At 39.4% G+C, this 26,276-nt stretch overlaps 1 protein-coding gene across 4 annotated transcripts in view; it reads left to right on the top strand.

Annotated features, from left to right (window-relative positions):
- The first annotated feature begins 543 nt into the window (after window positions 1-543).
- The window catches only part of TPP2 (tripeptidyl peptidase 2), an 86,630-nt gene continuing 60,897 nt past the window's right edge, over window positions 544-26,276 (top strand). Inside the window, exons 1-5 of one of the 4 annotated variants that reach the window (XM_070408633.1) lie at window positions 544-776; window positions 10,262-10,390; window positions 17,001-17,096; window positions 18,828-18,932; window positions 20,705-20,829. In XM_070408633.1, the coding sequence (XP_070264734.1) occupies window positions 612-776; window positions 10,262-10,390; window positions 17,001-17,096; window positions 18,828-18,932; window positions 20,705-20,829 (620 nt within the window). In that variant the 5' untranslated portion in view covers window positions 544-611. Of the gene's footprint in view, window positions 777-10,261; window positions 10,391-17,000; window positions 17,097-18,827; window positions 18,933-20,704; window positions 20,830-26,276 lie in introns of those variants that run through there. The other 3 variants (XM_070408630.1, XM_070408632.1, XM_070408634.1) reach the window with 3 other exon arrangements.

Raw genomic sequence — 26,276 nt, 5'->3', positions numbered from 1 at the left:
TAAGAACTCTCTTTTAAAAATGTACGCCCGGAGTTTTGCTGAAGCCCAACGACTTCTAGTGGGTCAACGTGCGTGAGTTGACTCCCTTTTCTGTCAACTGTTGTAGAAGCGCAAACTGACCGGAGAAAAGTTTCGCCCACAACCTCAAGTTCGGAAACCAGCGCTCGCCAGCGCGGGAGACTGGGGGATGGGGGGTGGGTCGCGGGGAGGTCCCCATACTCCAGAATGTTGGCCCGTTTCCCACCCCGTCCCTACAGGAGTGGTTCCGTCCGAGACACACGAACCCTTAGGTTGGAGGCCAGCCCGCTCCAGCCCGTTCCGCGTGCCAGTCCCTTTAAGGCCCCAGGTTCCAGCCCCGAATGCCCCAGCCAGTCCCCAGACTCCGCCTCCTCCTCTGCGGCGCGGGCCGCACTCCGCAGCGTTCCTGAGTGCGCGCCGTTAGCTGACGTCCCGCTCCTGATTGGCCGCCGCACCCTGGCGAGCCGGGATTGGCGGGCGGCCGGTCCCGCCCCGCGCCCTCGCCAAGGCCCGCGGCCGCCCGGGTGTCCTCGCGCCTGTCTTCCGCGCGCAGCCTGGCAGTTTGCCTTTTCCTCGTCTTCCAGCCTGCGTCCATGGCCGCCGCCGCCGCCGAGGAGCCCTTCCCCTTCCACGGCCTGCTGCCCAAGAAAGAGACCGGGGCCGCCTCCTTCCTCTGTCGCTACCCGGAGTATGACGGGCGGGGGGTGCTCATCGCCGTCCTGGACACGGGGGTTGACCCCGGGGCCCCGGGCATGCAGGTGCGGGAGCCGCCGAGGCCGGGCGTGGGGGCGCGGGGCGCGGCCGGCCGGGGGCCGGGGACGCTGAGGGGGGCGCAGCCTTGGCGCCCGGAGGCCGAGCGGGAGCCGGGCGCTGGAGGGAAGCTGAGGACACCGAGTGCGCGGTGTCCGGGCGGGGGGGCCAGGGGCCCGGCGGCGCGATGGCCCCGGCTGCTCGGGGATCCCGGCCCAGACAAAAGCGGCGCGGCCGGTCGGGTGCCGGGGGCCGCCTTGGCCCCGGGAAGCCCCTTTCTGCCCAGGTGCTGCCAGGCCCGGGCCCTCGGGCTCCCGCCCATCACTCTCCCTTCCTCCGCAGGTCCCTCGTGCCCCGGGCGCCGGCCAGTGTCTCTTTTCAAATGAGGGTGTTTACAATTCTTGTTATATGTTGGGGGGGGGGGGGGGGGGAAGAAAGGGGGCAAATGACCTACCAAAACTCAATTTTTATTGCTGAGTTTGGGAGGTTGGTTTTGGTAAGAATTGTTTATCTTGAGACACGAAAGCCGGGTTTCACGGAGATAATGCGGTCAACTTCCGGAATTGTTTCCGCTGGTACTTTTCTGTATTCTATTTTAACCCATCTTCTGCAACCCACTGGTTTAGGGTCACCGAGACGCATGGCTTTCTTAGTCTTTATTTGACATAAGAACAACTTTTAATTTAGTTTGGTTTTGGAGAACTTCAGACTTGATTAAATTATACTTAGGTATATTTTTAACCTCCAAATATAAGACAACATACTTTCATAAAAACTTAACCATGACTTGGTTTTGCCTTAGGCAGCTTTATAATCGTGAGACCAGGGTGCCATCCTGAAAGGTAATTTTAAAGAATGTGTCTCTGGATTAAACGTATTCTGCCTAAAGTTTTCAAAGTTTGACTTATGTAAATTTAGTCTTAGCCTGTTACTGAAATCCAGTAATAAACAATTTCACTGATCTTGTTCAAGATCCATCTCCCTAAAAGTCTAACCTGGATAATCCTGGTGTGTGCTGATCTCTCCCTTATTTCAGTTCTTCATCTGTGTTTCTTAACCCTCCTTTCTACACTAAACGCTGAAATTAAATAATTCTCTTCTTCCTCCCATGCCTCTCCCTCCCCTGGACTGTGCTTTCTAATAATTGAGGTAGCGTTTTGGAGGCTAGGATGTAATGCAGGGGGAAAAGGGAACCTCTGGTTCCTCCTGTTAATTCTTCAGCAGCACTCTGGAGAATAACACAAACCGGGCAGCTTGGTGAATCAGAAAAGCAGGTACTGAGCCCCCTCCTGGTAGCCCTAGTGGTACAATTAGTTCTTCTAGTATAACTCTGAAGACTTAAGACAGTGAAAGCTCTAACCTCATTGAGGCTTTATTACCGAGCAGTAATGGTTTCCATTCTGTTGTGGTATAGTATCTTTACCTTTTTTCTTTATTGTTTTTTAGAGGGAGGGAGGGAGGGAGGGAGGGAGGGAGAGAGGGAGAGAGAGAGAGAGAGAGAGAAACATCAATGTGAGAAAACATACATTGATTGCCTCCCCCATGCGCCTGCCCGGGGGAGAGAGAGAGAGAGAGAGAGAGAGAGAGAGAGAGAGAGAGAGAGAGAGAGAGAAACAGAAACATCAGTGTGAGAAAACATACATTGATTGCCTCCCCCATGCGCCTGCCCGGGGATCCAACCAGAAACCTGGGTGTGTGCCCTGACCTGGAATGGAACTGGCCACCTTTTTGGTGTAGGAGAGGACTCTTCCAACCAACTGAGCCACACCCGCCAGGGCAATATGTATACTTTTTATAGGGTAAGTGGGAAGAGTACAGTGGAGTAAATGGTTCACTGGTTCTTTGTCAGGATAACAACAGGATCAGATGAGTTTAGATGAGTACCATCTCAGTAAAATTACTTCAGTAGAATTTCCCATGTCTACTTACCAAATTATTCCATTACTCTCTGTACAATAACAGCAATTCTCACCCCCCAATGTCACTATGAAGTTGATTGAGGTTAATTACATGTGACTTTTTAAAGTGCTCAAGTGTTAAACACTACTTTTTTTAAGAGAGGATATTTAGTTAAAGGAGTTTATACTGGGTCTTAAATCACCCAACTATCTGGAAGATAAATATGCATTAGATATTTCCATGTAATGGCCCAGCTGGTGTGGCTCAGTTGGTTGAGTGTAGTCCCGTGTACCAAAAGGTTGCCAGTTGGATCCTGGTCAGGGCACATGTGTGCAGCGACATTCAGGAGGTAGCTGATAGTGTTTCACTCTCACATCACTGTTTTTCCCTCTCCCTCTCTTTTCCTCTCTCTATAAAAATCAAATCATAGCAATTTGTTCATATACCCATATGGCACTGAGGATGTTTCATTTCAGTATTTATTCTGTTTACATACCTTTTTCCTGGTTATGTTAAAATTCCCCGAAAGCATATGTCTAATTTTATTCAGAATCACATGTGTGGCATTGACTATTTTTGCTGAATGGATAAAATGTATCATGGAGATAAATAATTTTATCATGGAGATAAAATGGGGAAAGAGGTTGCATGTAGTCCTAAAAAAGTCTTTCTATTTTTATTTACTAAAATATAATAAAAATATCATTATATATAATTGGTTACTAATGGGTGCTATATAATTCATTTTGATTTTTATTCTTCTTCAGTTAACCTTTCCTTATTCCCCCAAACTGGGTTTTGTGTTCTTAAATGCTTTTATAGATTCTGTCTTTACCTTTGTTATTCATTGTCCTACACAGCAGCTATCTCTTTAATCATCTGTTTTTTTTTTAACTGGATTGTAAGCTTTTCGAAAGCAAAGCCTGATTTGTTCATTACGTTTTCAGAATGATAGTCATTTAATAGTATTTATTTATAAACTATCTTTCCTTGCTTAAGACAATATTGTCAGTATCTTCCATGAAATTTCAAGTAAATATTTATACATTCATGTTGTTTTGTTTGTGATAATTTGTGAGCCCTTCTCCCCTTTTGTTTTGGTCTTCTACAAATGTTTAATGGATGCTTCCCAAGCCTTACCAACTCCTCTACCATAACTATTTCAGTGGAGATAAAAAGGAACTTAGATCTTGACTTTTGGGGAAAACCTTTGGACATTTTATGTTTTGTGCAGCGAGCTTGATGGGCCAGTAAGCATTTCTCAGTCTCCCACCCAAAGTACACGGGGTTGATTACTTTAGCTCTACTCAAAATAACTGTCCCTGTCTTCTTCAGTCCTTCCTTCTCCTGTGACAGCTCCCTCTCCTGAAAGATGAGGGATATAGTTCTAATGTCAAAAGTTCAATTTCCTTCTTTCCTTCTCCCAGACCTCCATTGCTCAGCGGGTTTGCTGTTTTAAAACTTCTCATTCCTAATTCTAAATTCCCTTTTTTGACTTACTATCTCCAGTGCAGTGGTTGCTTTCGTTTAATGGTAAAGTAAGAAGTACATGGATAGAAAATAGCATATATAAGACATTTTTGAATGAGAGAGAGATCCTAGTAAGTAAAGCCCTGTCAATAGTAGGTGTTGCCCTAGCTGGTTTGGCTCAGTGTCAGCCTGCGGACTGAAGGGTCCCAGGTTTGATTCTGGTCAAGAGCACATGCCTAGGTTGTGGGCTTGATCCCCAGTACGGGACGTGCAGGAGGCAGCCAATCAATGATTCTCTCATCATTGATGTTTCTGTCTCTCTTTTCCTCTGGCTTCCTCTCTGAAATAAAATAAAGTTTTTTAAAAAATAGTAGGTGTTAAGCCATTAAATCGCATTAGGCTTTCTTCCTTTGCTCACATGCTGATAATGAGGTTTCTAATGAGAGGGATCTGTGTCTGACTGTTAGTGATCTCTTGTGATTACTTGATCTCAAGTTGTTTACTCATTAAATGAGAAAGGTGATTTGTATTCTTAGTACTACAGTGGGGCCTTGACTTACGAATGTCCCGACTAACGAGTTTTTCGAGATACGAGCTGTCTCTCGGCTGATTTTTTGCTTTGAGTTGCCAGCTAAAATTCGGGTTACGAGCCAGCTTAAGATACCCCACCGCTAGTTGGCGCAGCAAACGTCACAGTGAACGCCACAACATCAGCCCAGCATCACGTGTCTCACTCTCACTCGTTCACTTTAAGATTTGACATACGAGTAATTTGAGTTACTGAGTTACGAGCTCCGTCACTGAACGAATTAAACTCGTAAGTCAAGGCCCCACTGTATTAAAATACTTGTATAGACAGCTCCCAAGGAATAAACATCTAGATTGAGAACTACCATACATAAAAATCACAGCTGTGCAGCCCCTAACAAAGCTATCAGCCCCTGGTTTTCCATGGCAACCTGATTGGAGTGAGATTTGGAGTCCACCAGCCACTCCCTTGCTTTGCCTTATAAGGAAAAAATGTGTGCCTAGTGACTTTTCCTCTCCTTTCAGGTATACCTTAACTACAGAGCATTTAAAATTAAAATTTATTTTTTATTATTATTTTATTTTATGGTTGATAGTATTGCAGAGTATTACATATGTTCCCCATTAGCCTGGCCTTTGCCCCCATCCAACCAGCTCCTGCCCTCCCCAGGTCTTTACCACACTATTTATTGTCTGTGTCCATTGTCTATGCATATATGCATATCTGTTCTTTGGTTAATCTCTTCCCTTTCTTCCCACCACCATCCTTTTGGAGCCTGTCAGTCTGTTCCATGCATCCATGCCTCTGGACCTATTTTGTTAGTCAGTTTATTTTGTTCATTAGATTCTACAAATAAGTGAGATCATGTGCTATTTGTCTTTGTCTTATTTCACTTAGCATAATAATCTCCAAGTCCATCCAGGCTATCACAAAGGGTAAGAAATCCTTCTTTCTTTTCAGCACCCTGTATTCCATTGTGTAAATGTACCACAGCTTTTTTATCCACTCATTTACTGGTGGGCACTTGGGCTGTTTCCACTTCTTAATTATTCTATATAATAAAAGCCTAATATGCGAATTGACCTAATGGCAGAACTACCAGCAGAACAACTAGTTGCTATGACCTGCACTGACCACCAGGGTTCAGATGCTCAATGCAGGAGCTACCCCCTGGTGGTCAGTGTGCCCAGCCAGAAGCAGGGCTCACGGCTGGTGAGTGCAGCTGCAGTGGCGGGAGCTTCTCCCGTTTCCGAGGCAGCGTTAAGGAGCAAGGTGTCCCAGACTGAGAGAGGGCGCAGGCCGGGCTGAGGGACCCTTCCCCATATGGTGCCCCCCCCCCCCCCATTGTGCACTGGGCCTCTAGTTATAAATAACACTGCTGTGATCAGGGGCGTGCATACATTCTTTCTGATTGGTGTTTCAGGATTCTTAAGATATATTCCCAGAAGTAGGATTGCTGGTCAAACTGCAGTTCCATTTTTAATTATTTGAGGAAACTCCATACTGTTTCCACAATGGCTGCATCAGTCTGCATTACCACCAGCAGTGTACTAGGGTTTCCTTTTCTCCACATCCTGGCCAGCTTTGTTTGTTGGTTTTTTGATAGTAACCATTCTATCAGGTGTGCGGTGATACCTCATTGTAGTTTTAATTTGCCTATCTCTGATAATTAGTAACTTTGAGCATTTTTTCATATGTCTCTTGGCCATCTGTCCTCTTTGGAGAAGTGTCTATTTAGGTCCCTTGTCCATCTTTTAGTTGGATTTTTTTGTTTTCCTTTTGGTAAGTTGTATGAGTTCTTTACATATTTTGGAAATTAACCCCTTATTAGATCTATCATTGGCAAATAATGTTCTTCCATAAAGTGGGTTCCCTATTCATTTTGTTGATGGTTTATTTTGCTTTGTAGAAGCATTTTAGTGGGATGTATTCCCATTTGTTTATTTGTTTCTCTTGCCCTAGGAGATGTATCAGTGAAAATACTGCTATGTGAGACATCTGAAATTTTGACGCCTATCTTCTAGGATTTTTTGCTTTTGTGACTTAATTTAAATGTTTTATCCATTTTGAGTTTATTCTCGTGTGTGATGCAAATTGATAGTCTAGTTTCATTTTTGCATGTACATGTCCAATTTTCTCAACCTTATTTATTAAAGAGAATATCATATTCTTCTCTTGCCTCTTTTGTCAAATATTAATTGGGCATAATGACTTGGGCTGATTCCTGAATTCTCTGTTCTGTTTCGTTGGTCTATGTGCCTGTTTTTGTGCCAGTACCAGGCTGTTTTGATTACAATGGCATTGTAGTATAGTTTGACTTATATTGTGATCCCGCCCATTTTGTTCTTCCTCAAGATTGCTGAGGCTATTCACAGCCTTCTGTGGTTTCATATACATTTTTGGAATATTTGTTCTAAATCTGTGAAATATGCCTTTTGTATTTTAATTGGGATTGCATTAAATCTATAGATTGCTTTAGGTAGTATGGACATTTTAATGATGTTAATTCTTCCAATCTATGAATATGGTATATGTTTCTACTTGTTTGTATCTTTCTCTATTTTTTTCTTATGTCTTACAATTTTTTGAGTACAAATTTTTGTATCTCTGAGGTTAAGTTTACTAGTATATCTTAGGTTTTTGTTGCAATGGTAAATAAGATTTTTTTTTTAGTTTCTCTTTTTGAGTGGTATATAAAAAAATGCCATTCATTTCTGGATGTTAATTTTATATCCTGCTACTTTGTGGAATTCATTTATTAAATTTAGCAGGGTTGCCCTTGCTGATTTGGCTCAGTGTATAGAGCGTCGGCCTGTGGACTGAAGGGTCCTGGGCTCGATTCCGGTCAAGGGCACATGCCCAGGTTGCGGGTTTGTTGTTCCCTAGTAGGGGTATGCAGGAGATTGTGGTCGATGATTCTCTGTCATCATTGACGTTTCTATCTCTCTCTCTCCTCCCTTCCTCTCTGAAATCAGTAAAAATATATTTTAAAAAATTTGGGGGGGGGGTGTGTTTTGGTGGTGTCTTTAGGGTTTTCTGTGTGCAATAAGATGTCATCTGCGAATAATGACAGTTTTACTTCCTCCTTTCCAGTTTGGTTGCCTCTTTTATTTTTTCTTGTCTGATTGTTGTGGCTAGGACTTTCAGTACTATGATGAATAAGAGTGGTGAAAGAAGACAGCCCTGTCTTGTTCCTGTTCTTTAGGGAAACACATTTAGTTTTTTCCCATTGAATATAATGTTGGCTGTAAATTTGTTATACATAGTTATGTTAAGGTATGATCCCTCTGTTCCCACTTTCCTGAAAGTCTTTATAATAAATGGATGCTCGATTTTGTTGAATGCTTTTCTGTGTCTATTGATAATCATCATGTGTTTTTATCCTTCATTTTGTTTATGTGATTAATCACGTTTATTGATTTGCATATATTGTAACAGTGTTGCTTCCCTGGAATAAATCCCACTTGGTCATGGTGTCTGAGCTTTTTAATGTATTGCTGGATCTGATTTGTAATAACTTGTTGAGGATTTTAGCATCTATGTTTGACAGGGTTATTGGCTTGTAATTTTCTTTGTGATATCTTTATCTGGTTTTGGAATTAGGATAATGCTGGTCTCATAAAGAGAGCTTGGATGTCTTCACTCCTCTAGAATTTTTGGAATAGTTTGAGGCGGCTAGGTGTTACCTCTTATTTGAATGTTTGGTAAAACTCACCAGTGAAGCCATACAGACTTAAGGACTTTTGTTTGCTGGGAGTTTTTTTGATTACTGCTTCAATTTCATTTGTTCTTATAATAGGTCTATTTAGGTTTTCTGAGTCTTCTTGATTGAGTTTTGGAAGATTTTATATTTTTAGGAATTTGTGCATTTTACCCAGGTTGTTCAAATTATTGGCATATAGTTGTTTGTAGTATTTTCTTACAATCCTTTGTATTTTTGTGATGTCAGTTGTTACTTCAACTCTTTCATTTCTGATTTTATTTGAGTTCTCTCTCTTTGTTTCTTGATGGGCCTGGCTAGCAGTTCATCAATCTTGTTTATCTTTTCAAATAACGAACTCTTTATTTTATTGATATTTTGTTGTGTGTTTTTTTAGCCTCTGTGTCATTTTTTTCTGCTCTGATATTTAATATTTCCTTCCTTCAACTTACTCTGGGCTTTTGTTGTTCTCTTTCTAATTCTTATAGTTGACCTTTTTCGTCTGGGAGATCTATCCAGTGGCTGTGAGTGGGGTGTTAAAGTCCCCTACTATACCTGTATTGCTGTCAGTCTCTCCCTTAAAGTTTTCTAAGAGGTGTTGTTGTTTTAAATTATTATTATTAAATATATTTAGGTGCACCTATATTGGGTGCATACATGTTTACAAAGGTTATATTTTCTTGTTGGATCGATATCTTTAAATATTATGTAATGACCTTCTTTGTCTCTTTTATGGCTTTTAGTTTGAAGTTTATTTTGTCAAATAGGAGTATTGTTACCCCAGCTTTTTTCATTTCCATTTGCATGCAATATACTTTTCTACCCATTAACTTTTAGTCTGTGTGAATCTTTTGCTCTGAGGTGGGATCTCTTGTAGGGTCACATATGGCAAAGGCTTTTTATATTGATCACACAGTGAATCCATAGCAGGGTGTTCAGTGGAGGACTGGCATAATACAGTTTGTTTGGATATTAATTTCTGTGGGGGCCAAGAATGGACACTGGGAGACACTGGCATTTTAGTAAGAAGGCAAGAGAGCATGGTTAGTGGAGGGTACTGATAGTGAAAATCAAGAGAAGAGGGTAGATTTGAATTATATTTTAGAAGTAGAATTAAGAGGACTTCCTGACAGATTTGATGTGGGGGATAAACTAAAGAGCCAGAGAAGGACTTTTAAGTTTCTGGCTTGTGTGTTGATTTCCTGAGATGGCAAAGCCTGGTGAGAAACAAGTTTTAGTGTTAAGTTTGAATTTGGATATTTATGAAGTTTGAGTGCTTATTATGGCATCCAATAATGACATGTTATTAAACATTTTCCCCTTAAAGTTTTGGGCTGTGTAGCTTCAAGTTCACCTTCAGATCTTTTTTCAAGTGTTACCTCTTTGGTGATACCTTTTTGACCATCTTGATTAAAATAAAAACTCCCATACTTCCTGTGCCCTTTTCCTGCTTAACTTGTCTCCATAGTAGTTATCACCAACTGATGTGTTATATTTTTTACTTGTTTAGTGACTGTTTAATATAAGATCTGTGAGGTCAGGGATTTTTGTGTATTGATCATTATTATATTCCCAACCCTAAAACAGAGTGAGGTCTATAGTAAATGCTCAGTATATATTTATTAACCAAGTATGTGAAACCACTTGAAGGATTCTGTGGTGTTTTCTAGGAGTAAATTTTCTTTTTAGTATTATCAGACTTTTGGCTTAAAACAATTCAGTTCTTTTTATAACAAATGCAGATTTTTATAGGATGTTTTATATATGTGTACCTATGCGCGCGCGCTCACACACACACACACACACACACACACACACGAGGATTGACATTGTTGTTTTTTTAAGGAAAAAAACTTAAAACTATAACTCATATTTTAATTCTCTTTAATTTTTAGGTTACATCTGATGGAAAACCAAAGCTTGTTGATATCATTGACACAACAGGAAGTGGTGATGTGAATACTGCTACAGTAGTAGAGCCAAAAGATGGTGAAATTATTGGCCTCTCAGGAAGAGTGCTTCAGGTTGGAGCTTTTATCTTTTTATGGATTTTTTTCTTTTCATTTTTTGTATTGTCATCTCAAACTAATAATTTTAGCTTATATTTGATGGTATGGTGAGTATTAGATAGCTATTACTGTATAACAAATTACTCTAAAACTTCATGATTATAACAATAAATATTTGTTATCTCAGTGTCTGTGAGTCAGGAATCTGGATGTGACTTAGCTGGGTGCCTCTCATTCGAGATCTCTTCTGAGCTTGTTGTTGGTCAGGGCTGCAGTTTCATCTGAAGGCTCCACTTTGTTGGGGGCGGGATTCAGTTTCCAAGCTTGCTCAAGTGGTTATTGGCAGACTTATTCTTTGCTACTTAGACCTCTCCATGAGTCTCCTTCACAACATGTAGCTGTCTTCCCCCTGGGAAGGACTCCCAAGAAAGAATCCCCAAGATGGAGGCCATGGTCTTTTTATTATTTCTGTCATGTTCTTAATCTTGGAAGTGACACTTGACCATGTTCTTTTCATTAGAAGTGAGTCATAAATTCCAGCACACACTTAAGGGGAGGGGATTTTACAATGGCATGAATACCAGGAGGGTGGGGGTTGATAGGGACCATCTTTGAGGAAGTCATTGTTTTGTTGTTTGATAGCAGGCTTAGAATGGGTGTGTGTGTGTGTGTGTGTGTGTGTGTGTGTTTCCCAATGTGATTGCCAGATTCTTAAACTTTCAAGTTTTGAATAGAAAAATGGGAAAAGTGACCAGATGACAGTTTTGTCTTCATCTTTTCCTAGCCCTTCTGGGAACTTGAACATGAAATATTTAGGCTTTAATAATTATAGACTTAAGTGATTAGCTTTGTCTTATCTAACCATATAATAAAACCCTAATATGCAAATTGATGGAATGGTGGAACAACTGGTCGCTATGACGTGCACTGACCACCAAGGGGCAGACGCTCAATGCATGAGCTGCCTTCTGGTGGTCAGAGCACTCCCACAGCAGGAGCACCACTCAGCCAGAACCTGGGCTCACAGCTGGCGAGTGCAGTGATGGTGGTGGGAGCCTCTCCCTCCTCCGCTGCAGGCGGGTGGTAAGGAGCAAGGGGTCCCGGACTGCGAGAGCCCTGGACTGCAAGAGGGATGTCTGACTGCTCCCCCAGGGATCGGGCCTAAGTTGACAGACATCCCCCATGGGGTCCCAGACTGTGAGAGGGCACAGGCTGGACCAAGGGGACCCCCCATCCCCACCCCCGTGCACGAATTTTGTGCACCAGGCCTTTAGTTCCTTATAATTGGTAGACAGGCTGGAATAAGCAAAAAATATGAAAAATTATTAGAAAACAAACATAGACCAGTTCATGAAGCATTAGCTAATGAGTTTGTTAGATGGCAAGAATTTGATTTTTATTCAGTACTCATCTTTTAAACCAATAAGCAGAATTAGTTTGGGAAATAAGTTTGTGGTTATTTATGTGTGTAAAGAGCTATGTTTAACTTTTTCCATTCTTTACCATCTGTCTGAATTATGTTTGAGCATTATCTACTGGAAAAGTTTGTTGTGGCAATGAGTTAGTTTTCAGTGCTGCATAACAAAGTAACAAAAAATTAGCTTAAAATCATATACATTCCTCCATTTATCTTACTATTTCCATGGGTCAGATGTCCAGGCATGGCTCTTTGCTCATGGTCTCAGAAGACTGCAGTCAGGTGTTGGTGGGGACAGTGGCCTCATCTGAGACTCCTCTTCTAAGTTCACATGGTTGTTGACACAATATATTTTGTCCTGATAGCTTGCTTATTGAAGGCCAACAGAAGAATCTCTCTGACCTCAGGAATGGCCTCAGTCTCTCTTTTAAAGAGCTCACCATTAGGTCACACCCACAAAGCTAATCTCCCTTTTGATTAACACAGTCACTTGATTAGGGACCACAATTGTACCTGCAATATCCTCCATCTTTGCCATATTACTTACCATAACATAATCACAGGAGTGATATTCATAGATCCTGCCTTCACCAAGCGGAGAATACTATACAAGGGCATGGGTGATTTTAGAATCTGCCTATCACAGGCAGACAGCAGGCAATAATATTTTGCTTCCTTTTTCATGTGTTACAGACTGAATGTTTGTGTGCCCCCAAAATTCATATGTTGAAGTCCTAACACCCAAAGTGATGATGTTTGGAGGCACAAAAGACCTCTTTAATAGGATTTCACTGCATGGAACATTAACACTAAGGATGACACTTGACTCATAAGAAAATGTTCATTTTGTTAGGCATCTTTAAAAGACCCAGGGAAAAGAGATGTAATGACTAATTTAAGAGATTCTGTTTCTTGTGTGACAATCAGTCTTATTATGTTATAGTGATCATGTATTTAAAACCATTTTAAAGATACCAACTTAAAATGGTCAAAATATAAAGTTTTGATTTTCAAAGAGACTGAAAATGTCTTCATTTGTAAAGAATACTCAAATAGGTAAAATGACGTTTTCCATAATTGCCTCATAAAGAATGGTTAGCGTTATTCTGACTTGGTTAAGGTTAGATATCAGAACCATAATTTCTGATTTTTTTTTTTAGTTTAATTTTTGTGGCAAAGTATTCTATGAGGAAAGTACATAGTAGTGATTTGAAAAGAAAAATATCTGGCCCTGGCTGGTTTGGCTCACTGGATAGAGCATCAGCCTGCGGACTCAAGGGTCCCAGGTACGATTCCGGTCAAGGGCATGTACCTTGGTTGCAGGCATACCCCCAGTAGGGGTTGTGCAGGAGGCAGCTGATCCATGCTTCTCTCTCATCGATGTTTCTAACTCTCTATCCCTCTCCCTTCCTCTCTGTAAAAAATCAATAAAATATATTTTTAAAAAAAGAAAGAAAGAAAAATATCTGGTTGCTGTCTTGGCTGGGTGGCTCATTTGGTTGTAGCTTCATCTTCATCCATACACCAAAAGGTTGTGTGTTTGATTCCTGGTCAGGGCACATACAAGAGGCAACCAATGTTTCTCTCTCACATCAATGTTTGTTTTTCTTTCTCTCCCCCCGCCCCCCATCCTCTCTCTAAAAGTCAGTAAACATATCTTCCAGTGAGGTTTAAAAAAAATAAAATAAAAAAGAAAGCTTTTAAGAACAAAAGTATCTGGTTGCAGGGAACATGCAGATTTTGGTTTTTTTAAATAAATATAAGTTATGTCTATCAGATTATTTTTATTGTATTACATATACTTTATTTTTAAAAATTAAATATTTTTTAATGCTCACTAGAGGATATATTTTACTGATTTTAGAGAGAGGAGAAGGGTGTGCGTGTGTGTGTGTGTGTGTGTGTGTGTGAGAGAGAGAGAAAGATATGAGAGAAACAGAGAGAGAGAGAGAGAGAAATATATGAGAGAAACATCGATTGGTTGCCTCCCATATGCACCTTCACTGTGGATCAAACCTAGGGTATGTGCCCTGATGGGGAATCAAACCCACAACCTTTCAGTGCACAGGATGTTGCTCCAACCACCTGAACCACACTGGCCAGGGCTATATTACATATATTTTAAGTAATTGTAATTAAATAAACAGCTGTTCATTTCACAGTTCTTGTAATTACTTATTCTAATATCAGGGGTGGGGAACATCTGGCCTGAGGTCCACATAAGGCCGAAGAAATCATTTGGTCTGGCCCTGACAAGGCATCCAGGCAGTGGTTCTCAACCTTCCTAATGCCACAACCCTTTAATACAGTCCCTCATGTTGTGGTGACCCCCAACCATAAAATTACTTTCGTTGCTACTTCATAACTGTAATTTTGCTACTGTTTTGAATCGTAATGTAAATATCTGATATGCAGGATGTATTTTCATTGTTACAAATTAAGCATAATTAAAGCATAGTGATTAATCACAAAAACAATATGTAAGGGTCGTTCGACCCCCAAAGGGGTCACGACCCATAGGTTGAGAACCGCTGCATTAAGGGGTGATTTAATTAAATGTTTGACCAAATATAGCAGGTTAATTTTTTTTTTTTAATATATTTTATTGATTTTTTACAGAGAGGAAGGGAGAGAGATAGAGAGTTAGAAACATCGATGAGAGAGACATCGATCAGCTGCCTCCTGCACATCTCCTACCGGGGATGTGCCCGCAACCCAGGTACATGCCCTTGACCGGAATCGAACCTGGGACCTTTCAGTCCGCAGGCCGACGCTCTATCCACTGAGCCAAACCAGTTTCGGCAGCAGGTTAATTTTTTAAAAATATGTTTTTATTGATTTTTCTAGAGAGAGAGAGAGAGAGAAAGAAACATTTATGAGAGAGAGAGAGAAACATTGATGAGAGAGACACATCGACCAGCTACCTCCTGTATGCTCCCTAATGTGGACAGAGCCTGCAATCCTGGCATGTACCCTGACCTGGAATCGAACTGGTGACCTCTTGGTTCATAGGTTGACATTCAACTACTGAGCCACATCACCCTGGCTAGCAGGCTAATTTTTAGGTTGATAATTTTGTGTGGTCCAAGAATGATGTTATTAAATAACCAAATGGCCCGTGGCAGAAAAAAGGTTCCCACCCATGCATTAAATCCTTTGATAGTTCAGGGCTTTTTGTAATCTCTTAGTAAAAGAAGTTGCCACTAACCTAGGGTTACAAAGTCTATTGTGTAGTAACACGCCTGTGATTAAATATTCTTTGAATTTGCCAACTAGTGACTACTTAACATTTTGTTGTTGCAACACTTTATTATTATTGTTACATCATCGGCTATTGCAAGAACATTAGAGCTTAGAATTCCTATTGTCTAAAGAAGGTTCAATTTTGAATGAAAAGTGCTAGTTTATATGCCAACATAGTTGAAATGTCTCATAATCCAGACAGTCCAATTCATTCAGAAATGATTACTGATATGCAGGCTTTTAAAAGGTCAGTATATCTTTTCATTTTTGTGAGTGATTCTTTTTTCTTATTTAGTTGTGAGAAAATTTCATCCCAAACTTTATTATCTGGGGAAGAATTTGATGAGAGATGTGGGGATGAGTTGGTTAAGGATATTGCATAAATGAGAATTGATGAGTGAACCAACTCTGAGTGGTTGAGAGTTTGACCTCATAATTTATACACATTTAAAAGCTGTTTTTAGTGATTATAGGTCCTATGATTACAAAGAGTCTGAATCCTCCGCATTTTCCTTATCGACATTTCAACTTGGTTGATGTTCAGTGCATTTTGTTATTCATGAGAATCATAAGGTAGGGATTATTTTCTTCCTTTTAAACATGAGGAGCTAGAAGCCTGTGGTTCCCACCTAGTTAAGAGGTTGGATTCATAGCCAGGTTTATATGACTGTAAATTGCATACTCTGAATTTTATGCTGAATATTTTTGTTTCCATAATAGAACCATATTCCAGTTTTCTTTCCTACTTTTCCATTTGGGCAAGCAATTTAATTTCTTTTTGCTTCTTTGCTTTCTCCATTTGTAAAACTGGCCATACTGCTTACATCATTCTGTTAGTTAAAAGCTTTAATGTTATTTTTAAATACTTTGAGATAGTTGAAAAGATTATTATAAAATCTATACTAATAAAAGGGTAATATGCTAATTAGACCGGACGTCTTCCGGACAAAGTCGCAGCAGCTGCGAGGGCCAAGGCCCGGTGGCGCAAGAGAAGCAATGGTGTCGAGGGCCCAGGCCAGTCCCACGCACACTGGGTGGCCCTTCCATCTGCAGATGCGGCACTGGGAGAGGCGGGCTGGTCCCACCCGCTGCCACGTGGCCCCTCCATCTGCAGAGGCGGGGCGGCCTGCGGTCCTGGGGCCTCCGCAGAGGCTGGACAGGGTGTGACTGAGGTGCCTCAACCTCCCACAGCCCCTCCCCCAGCCAGCCTGGCCCCAGTTGCTCCCCACACACACACAAGTGGGCAGGAGGCAGGGCCAGGGCCGAGGGTCAGTAGCCCTGGCAATGGCGGCCAGCTTTGGCAGTAGCAGCGGAATGATGGGACCAGCACCTTCTCTTGATCTTCCTGGTCTCTTCCCACAGAGTGGGGCCAGACTGTGGCTTAGGACATCCCCTGAGGGAACCGCCCTCCATTGCACTAATTTTTGTGCACCAGGCCTCTAGTGTTATATATAATTAAAATGATCTTATAGAACTTTTTTCTTACTAACGCAAAGAGCTCTTACTTAGTTTCTAGACATTATCTCTGTTATATCTTAGAGCCCAATGAAGCTCTTGTTATTAATGAGAAATTGAAGATTAAGAGGTTCTGTAAATTGCTTCCCCTCCCAACTATTTGATGGGCAATAGAATGATGAAGGGAGAGGTGAGGTGTCTTTGATACTTAAGAACTAAAGATCTTAGTGGTTTAATAAGGTTGCACATGTTGAAAGCACTTTATTAACTATGAAGCATTGTGTAAATGAAGGCTATTCTAGTTGAACCATCTTATTTATGGCTGAGATAAAAGGAGCCAGAGAGAGATTTAAGTGACACTTTAGAATATTAAAAATAGTGCTCTAGTATGTGAGCCTAATCACCCAAGTGAGCCATTAGGTTAGAAGTGAAATACATTTTTCTCCAGTAAGTAAGTCGTTGGAATTGGGAAGCATTTAGTGCATCAATAATTTACTTTTTTTTCTATAGATTCCTGCAAGCTGGACAAATCCCTCAGGCAGATATCATATTGGCATTAAAAATGGCTACGACTTCTATCCAAAGGCTCTCAAGGAAAGGATACAGGTGATGTTCAATCTAGTATCACTGACTTATCTTCTTTCTCAAATGTTATTCCTACTGAAGAAAAAAATTATTAATTCTCACTAACTTTTAATTATTTTGGATGATGGGAGACTTTCAAACAATGACTTCTTAAAGAAAGGTTCTGTTCAATGGAATTTAACCTATTAAAGTCACTGTTCTTAATATTGAACACATGCATAAGCTTAGGGAAACTTGATAGACTGAAATTGTATTAAATGTTTGTGCATTTGTGTTTTTCTGGGAAATGGCATATAGATTTCATTGGATTTTTGAAAGACTTTTTTTTAAACCTCAAAACGATTAAAGACAGTTGATTTAAAAGCCATACTTTTTAGCTTTTATGACCATTTGTCCTATTTTTCCATAGATTAGCCTTGATTCCAGTTAGTTATCATTTAGTATTAAGGAAAGTGTTACTCAAACCTAAAGCAGCTGCAGTATAGGAAGCACAAATCTGTCATTAGAGAAGTAGAGCTGTGAATAGAGGGATAAGGAGCCTGCTTTAAAGCAGCACTATTCAGTAGACCTTTCAGTGATGATGGAAATGTTCAAAATGTTCAATATCTGTCCATTATGGTAGTCACTAGCCGCAGGTAGCTATTGTGAACTTGAAATGTGACTAGTATGACTAAGGAATTGAAATTTTAATTGATGTAATATTTTAGAATTTCAGTTTAAAAAGCACCATGTGGCTAGTGGCTCCCGTAGCCGCTGTAGAAGATGGCTATGATACTAGTTGCTGATGTAGACAGGGTTCAGGGCTTCAACTGTAAAATGAGATGTAAACCTTGAAAATGAGCCTGAAGGGTAAGACCTCTGGGTCCTTTTATCTAATCATAATATCATTATCTGCTTCTCCAGGGGTCTATGGACCATAAGAAGATATATTACATTTATAATAATCAATACTTGTTAGATTCCAATCATTATTACAAAAATAATGCACCTAACTTTTATTTGGTACTATTTTATTTTAAAATTTCAGGCTGAAGTACACATATACAGCACAATGTTTTTATGCACTGTATTAAATTTAATCAACTGTGTTGATTAGGTATAAATTAACATACAAAAATAGAGTGATAAAGTTAAAGCTGAACCCCACACTCCTTAGCTCAGTCAAGTTGCTTATTTTACTGGAAAGGACTTTTCCTTTGGGAGGCACCATGGGTTAAAGACAATGGAAATTAAGGTAAGATCAATTTTAGTAAAAAATAAACCTATCAAGTCAAAGAGGATCAGAAATTAATATGCCAGAGTGGGGGGAAATTAAGGAAGCCTGCATGTCCATCAAAATGCAGCTGCAGTCTTCCTCCTAGATCCTATGCTTCTAGTTATCTTGAGACATTTCTCAGTTCTGTAAGGTCCCAAAATACAGGTTTGTTTGTTTTTTTACTTTCATTGACTGGGAATTCAGTTATCTGACATTGTATTATTTACTCTTTGAAGGATTTAAATTGTGGCATACAATGCATAAAAATACTTTTGGGTGTGTTTTGATAAGCTTCTCTTAAAACCTAGATGCAGTGAATGAAATCAATTTTTAATCATTCATTGCTTTATCAACTTGATTATAAATGATTTTTTTTCTCCTCCTTATGAGAATCATATAGCATCAGAGCTGATAACTAGGTCCACATATGAATGAATGCCTAGGTTTACCTGAATATCTGTCAACCTCATTGGGAGGTAATTTTTCTGTATTTACAGAAAGAACGGAAGGAAAAAATCTGGGACCCTGTTCACAGAATGGCCCTGGCAGAAGCTTGTAGAAAACAAGAAGAATTTGATGTTGCCAACAATTGCCCTTCTCAAGTTGGTGCTCGTCATTTTTATTTAAACATTACTATAGGACCCTGTACCATAGAGTTCTTAGAGAATTATGAATAGACTTTTTTCCCACAAGTTTTAAGTTGTTTAGTTTTACTCATTTTTTCTTTAGTGTTTATCTGAAATCAGTTCACATATGTACTAATTTTTAAAAACTTATTGAGCATATAAGAACATGTAAAGTGCTTAAATCTAAGTGTGTAGTCATGAATTATCACAAAATGAACATCGCATATTAGCAGCAGCATCTCATGCCTCTTCCTAGTTATTGCTTTCTTGTTCCTTCTTAAAGGCAACCACCATCCTAACTTCTTTTATTTTTTTGTAATATATTTTTATTGATTTCAGAGAGGAAGGAAGAGGGAGAAAGAGATAGAAACACCCGTGATGAGAGAGAATCATGGTAGATCAGCTGCCTCCTGCAAGTCCCCCACTGGGGATTGAGCCCACAACCCGGGCATGTGCCCTTGACTGGAATTGAACCCGGGACCCCTCAGTTTGCAGGCCGACACTGAGCCAAACCGGCCAGGGCTTAACTTCTAAAACTATTGAATGATTTTGCCTATTTTGAAGTTTGTAAACTGGAATCATGCAGTGTGCATTCTTTCATGTGTAGCTGATCTCATGCAGTATATTTGTGAGATTCATCCATATTTAGGGTGTTGAAATAGTTTGTTCACTTCCCTTGATATTTGTTGGATACAGCACAAATGTATATATCCATTCTACATATTGTTATTTTCTTTGTTTTCAGTTTTTGGCTATTGTGAAAAATACTATTTTGAATATTCTTTGTGTGTGTGTGTGTGTGTGTGTGTATCTGTGTGTGTGTGTATGTGTGTTTAGATTCTATATATAAATGAAACCTTTGGTATTTGTCTTTCTCTGTCTGACTTAGTTCACTGAACAATAATACCTTCCCATTCATGTTATCACAAATGGCAGGATTTCATTCTTTTTTATTGCTGAGTAATAGTTCATTGTATATATCTATCACATCTTTTTTTATCCAGTTACTGATTGATGGATACCTAATTTGCTTTCATATCTTGGCTGTTGTAAATAATGCTGCAATGAACATAGGGGTGTAGATATCTTAAAATTTTTTGAATTTATAAAAATTAAATTTTTATTCACTAGAACCATTCAGGTGAATGTACAGCAGTCTAATGTAGTATGTAGTTAAAACATACTTAGGTTGAAGCATATGAAATTCTCATTATTGTAGATCAAAATGGTTAAATAGCTTATATGTACATGATAATGTATATAGTATATACTTAACGTAGTATATTCTAAAAGAGATAATAGTTTATGGTTCCTATTATTGGGTTCTTAAGAAACAGATTTTAAATGGAAACAGTCCCAATATAAAAATGTAAAAGTTGATAACCTATTTATAGCAATTTTATAATTACTTTTGAAAATGAGTAATGTAGATAAAGGATATGTAACAAAAACATGTTTTGGCCAAATGATATCACCAACATAAAACATAGTGTCCTTCTCAAAGTGGGTGGAGTGAATGAATGAAAGATTGAGTAAAAGAAGTATTATTTTTTAAATGTTTAATATATTAATTGATGCCTGCATCATTAAATTGAACTACAAGTTGCATAGATATAAAAAGAAAAATTTCTTAAAATTTTCCAAGGTAAAATAACTACTGTTAGGTCACAATGTCTGTGGTTATATGTTAATACAACTTTTCAAGAGTACAAAATATACTAATATTAATGTATTTTCCCATTGATTAGGTAAATAAACTAATCAAAGAGGAGCTTCAAAGTCAAGTGGAATTGCTAAATTCTTTTGAGAAAAAATATAGTGATCCTGGCCCTGTATATGACTGCTTGGTATGGCACGATGGTGAAGTCTGGAGGTAAACTTCATGTGTTTTACTAGAGGCCCGGTGCACGGATTTGTGCACTGGTGGGGTTCCTTGGCATGGCCTGTGGGGATTGGGCCAAAACCAGCAGTGCAGTGCTGCCTGTCACTCTTGGCTGCCACTCCAGCTCATCCCAGCCTGCTGCGCCTGCATGAGCCCTGCATCTGGCACCCATCGGTCAGCTGAGCAGCGCTCCAGCGCTCCCACTATGGGAGCACACTGACCACCAGGGGGCAGTTCCTGCGTTGAGCGTCTGGTGGTCAGTGCGCGTCATAGCGACCAGTCATTCTGGTCGCTTGGGTTGCTCCAGGCGCTTAGGCATTTATATATTAGTATACAATAGATAGCTCTTCATGTCAAAGTATTTTTTGTCTACCCTGAAGGACATTAAACCCTCAAAACTGCCAGAGATTTGGTTTATTATTACATTAATATCACTAAGCAAAACTATTTGAAAGCCAAATTGGCTTTTGGGTAGTTTGGATAAGCCTTTTGAACTTCTTAGTACTTTAGACACTAAATCTGACTTTCTCGTTTAAAGTTTATTTCACTAACCAGATAGTTATCAGTAACCAGAATTTATCAGTTTAATAATTGATATATATAAAAGTGTTCCTGATTGAAGTTGGGCAATTTGGAAAGTAACTTCAAGAGAATATTGCAAAGCATCTATGTTGGGCAAGCAAGGAAAGTTGAATGAAGATATCTAAATTGAGACAAGGTGGCTAAGTTGAAGTGAGGCATTATAATACAGGTGGTATGATACAGATTTCTAAGATGGAATCCTAGCTGTTTGACCTTGAATATCTCTAATCCTGTTTTCACATCTGTTAATTGAGATAATAATACTGCTTTCCTAGAGGATTTTGTAAAAATTAATTTTGTTTCGAGACACAGTATGCACTCAATAAATGTAAGCTTTTGCTGCTGTTACTAATAATAGTAATATTGATGTTTTATACTAAGTTACTTATCCTACACATTTTCAGTTTTTTTCTTAGTAGAATTGTACACTACAGATACATTTCTTGGAGTTGGTAGTGTGACTTCTTGAAAACTATCTGCATGGAAATAGGAATGTGTTCTTAACACAGATATATAGGCATATGTGTGTTTTTAGGGTACCAGCAGTAAACCAGAGGCTTTCCTTAAAACTCCTTTTTTTGTTTCTTTTGCTTTGGATAGAATTATATTTTAATTTTTTTAAACCCCTAAAACTTGAAATCAAATATAGTTTTGTAGTTTGAGTCCCTATTCATATGCAGAGAATCATTTCCCAAGATACAGGACAAGATATGATGACTTGATTACTTTTCTCAGATTGTTTACTTTACATTGTACCCATCTTAAAGGAGGTATTTCCTCCTATGGATGTCAATACTATCTCATCTCTGACAATTGGTATAAATTTTTAATTGAATGAGAAATTCCTGCTCCATTTGCATTTTTCATTCAGATGATATTAAATATTAATGTAGTTTTTGCATGTATTCAGTTATGTTGTATGGGTGTGTGAATACATGTAAGTGTACACACATTTGTGAACATTTTTTTTCCCTACAAAGCTATGCAGAAAGCTTTGATCATAGTGATTGTAACATAAAAAGTGTTCAAAGGTATGGTTTAGCAAAATTTGGTATATCCTCTACATAGTGTAACATGAGATAGTCATTCCTAGTGATAAGGCTTAGGTGAATTTTATTGTGGGAGAGGAGTCAAGATTAAATGTGAGGAAAATACTAGATACAAAACTGAGTATATGTGGGGAAAATGTACTACAAAAGGACTGAAAGAAATACTATAAAATTAGTAGGGATTGCATAGTGGGGCAATAGGTGGTTTCAATTACAGTATTTTACATGACTGAGAACTGCAGGCTACTTTGTCCTCAGGGAAGGGAATTTAGAATCACGAGGTCCAGGGTGCCAGTGTATGTTTCCAGAAGGTTTACTTGGTCGTTAAGGCAGTTGACAGGGTAAGTGATAAATTATAACAGGTTGTCAACAGTATTCTAAGACACCTTTAGAATTTTTCTGTTGGAAATGATGTTTAATCAGACATTAAATGAAATGCAATCTGAAATCACTAGAGTAACATTTTAGAAAATATTATGAGTGAGAAATGTAGCAGAATTATGCTTCAAGTGCTACTAGGAATACCTTTTTTTAAAGTATCATAATATCTCACTTAGGGCTTTAATCTCCCCACCTCATTTCAGAGTTAGATCCAGAATTTTTTTTCGGAGAATCTTAAAAACTCCACATCACCTAAGGCGAACTTAGACACAGCCATTTCTGAGGGAGAGTAAAGTGACCTTAAGTATCATGTGTTTGTTTTGTTTTTGTTTCACAAAGAATGCCAAGTCTATCCTCCCCCTGCCACATTTCCAGTAATTGTTAAACCCACATCTCTGCACTTAGTAGATAACCTAATATAACTATACTCTTAAGCAGGGGTCCTCAAACTTTTTAAGCAGGGGGCCAGTTCACTATCCCTCAGACCGTTGGAGGGCCAGACTATAGTTTAAAAAAAACTATGAACAAATTCCTATGCACACTGCACATATCTTATTTTGAAGTAAAAAAACAAAACGGGAACAAATAACAATATTTGTATTTGCATGTGGCCCGCGGGCCGTAGTTTGAGGACCCCTGCTCAGGAGGTATGGTGTCAAACTCACTATATCCTTATGGAGCAGAAAACTGGTTGAGAGAAGTAGTATGTATTTATAGAAGATTACATAAAGGAAAGACCATTGATTTGTTTCTTTTCAATAGTTTTTTATTTTGCTATCTCAGGTTTTTTGTTTTGTTTTGGGATTTTTTTTTTAGATTTGATGAAAGCTATGAATTTTTTCCATAGAAAATTAAACAAATGTATTCAAAATGTTTAGGAATTTATAAACCCTAAATCCCTAATTTTTTCCATGAACCTCATTTTCATATTCCCTTTCTCTGTATTCTGACAACTGTTCCTTGAATTAAGCCAACCAGACCTTCAGAAAGGTATAACCTTGCACCACATTCATGGAGTTATTATTGAAGTTACTAATATTTATGTTTATTTTGATAGCATGTTTGAATTGTTGAGTCACTTTATATTGATGGTGGTTATAAGAAACTGATCTGTGAAATGCATCACTGTATTTGCTGTGATAATTTTTGAAATCATTTTTTATTTTCCAATTACAGTTGACATACAATATTATATTAGTTTCAGGTGTACAACTGAATCAAAATTGGGCATTATATAACTTACTAAGTGATCATCCTGATAAATCTTGTACCCATCTGACACCATACATATTATTAGAATATTGTTGACTGCATTTCCTGTGCTGTACTTTACATCCCTGTGAATATTCTCTAACTACCAATTTGTACTTCCCAACCCCTTCACCTTTTTCACCCATCCCCATTCACAACCATCAAAATGTTCTCTGTATCTGTGAGTCTGTTTCTGTTCTGTTTATTTTGGTTTCTTAGATTCAATTTTTATCTTTTCTTTTTCTTCTTAAAGAAGACCCTTTAACATTTCACATATTACTGGTTTGGTGGTGATGAACTCCTTAGCTTTTTTTCTTATCTGGGAATCTTTTATCTGTTCTTCCATTCTAAAAGATAGCTTTGCTGGGTAGAGTAATCTTGGTTGTAGATCCTGGATTTTTGTCACTGAATATTTCTTGCCAATCCCTTCTGGTCTACAAAATTTCTATTGAGAAATCAGCTTACAGTCTTATGGGTGCTCCCTTGTAGGTAACTAATTACTTTTCTCTTGCTGCTTTTTATATTCTCTCTTTGTCTTTATCTTTGGCATTTTAATTATGATGTGTCTTGATGTAGGTCACTTTGAGTTCATCTTATTGGGACTCTCCGCACTTCCTGGATTTGTATGCCTTTTCCTTTACCATGTTAGGGAAGTTTTCTGTCATTATTTTTCAAATAGGTTTTCAGTTTCTTGCGTTATCTCTCTTTCTTTTTCTTCTGGCACCCCCATGATTCAAATGTTGGTACACTTGAAGTTAACCTAGAGGGTCCTTACAATATCCTACATTTGTTTAATTCATTTTTCTTTTGCAGTTGTGCCTGGGTATTTTTTTACTTTCTTATTATCCAAATCACTGATTTGATTCTCAGCTTCATCTACTCTACTGTTGATTCCCTGTAAATTCTTCGTTTCAGTTAATGTATCATTCATTTCTGACTGTTTCTTTTTTATGGTTTCTACGTCCTTATTTTAAGCTGTTGACGCTCTCACTAAGTTCAGCTACTCTTTGCTGGAGTTCATTGAGCATCCTTATAATTAATGTTTTGAACTCTGCATCTAATAGATTAGATTGCTTGTCTCTATCTGGTTAGCTCTTTTTCTGGAGTTTTATTCTACTATTGGTCTGGTGCACAGATTCGTGCACATAGAAAGGAAATTAATCAGAAGAAATATTAGCAAACAGTGCCCCAACAACAACATAACCCACGTCCGAAGATGGAGTAACATGGACCCGTGAGGAATCGGACTCCCTTCTCTCTGGTTCTGGGATGCGTCACTCAAGAGCTGCTGCTGCCAAGTCACCACAGCTTGATAGTAAACCAGATTTGGAGCCTACAGTGCCCCAACAACAGTGTATCCCACGGCCGGAGGTGGAATTGCACAGCCCTGTGAGGAATCGGGCTCCCTCCTCTCTGGTTCCGGGGTGCATCACCCAAGAACCGCTGCTGCCAAGTCACTGGAGTTTGGCAGCTCCTGCATTGAGCGTCTGCCCCCTGGTGGTCAGTGTGTGTCATATGTACTGGCCAGTCGGACAGTTGGTTGGTCACTTAGCCTTTTATATATATAGGTCTTTTTCATTTGGGACATGTTTCTTTGTCTCCTCATTTTGGCAGTCTCTCTGTTTTTGTTTCTATGTATTAGATAGAGCTGCTGTATCTCCCAGGCTTGGTAGGGTTGCCTAATGTAATGTCCTGTAGGATTCAGTGCCACAGTCTCCCCTTCCATCTGATCTGGGCACTCCAGGTGCACTCCCCCCTCCAATTCCCTGTTTGGGCTGTGTACACCTTTTATAGTTGAACCTTAATTGCTGTGGGCACCTCATTGGGAGGGGTTTACTCTCAAGCCAATTAGCTGCAAGAACTGGTTGCAACCAGCATGGTGGATCAACTGTGTAGGGGCCTACCCCACAGAGTAGGACTTAACTTCAGCAGGGCTCTGATGTCCACTGAGTCTGGCCCTTGAGTATGTGCTTGTGGAGGTGGTTGGATGCTGCTTCTGTATGACTTGAAGCTATCCACCTGGTGCACTGGCTCTGGGGCCTCCTGGGAGGTGCAGGCCAAGTCAGCCACATGGCATGAGCTATAAAACAATCTGTAGGTGGCTGCTATTTGTGCTGGGCTTGGAGGTGCAGAGGCCAAGTTGTGAAGCAAAGCCAGCTGCCACTAGTGCCAGGC

This window comes from Myotis yumanensis, unplaced genomic scaffold, assembly GCF_028538775.1.
Source record: "Myotis yumanensis isolate MYYU_CA2020_CCGP unplaced genomic scaffold, mMyoYum1.0.hap1 SCAF_3, whole genome shotgun sequence".
Taxonomy (NCBI): Eukaryota; Metazoa; Chordata; class Mammalia; order Chiroptera; family Vespertilionidae; genus Myotis; species Myotis yumanensis.
The sequence above is the reverse complement of the archived record's forward strand: the minus strand, read 5'-3'. Positions and strand labels throughout refer to the sequence as shown.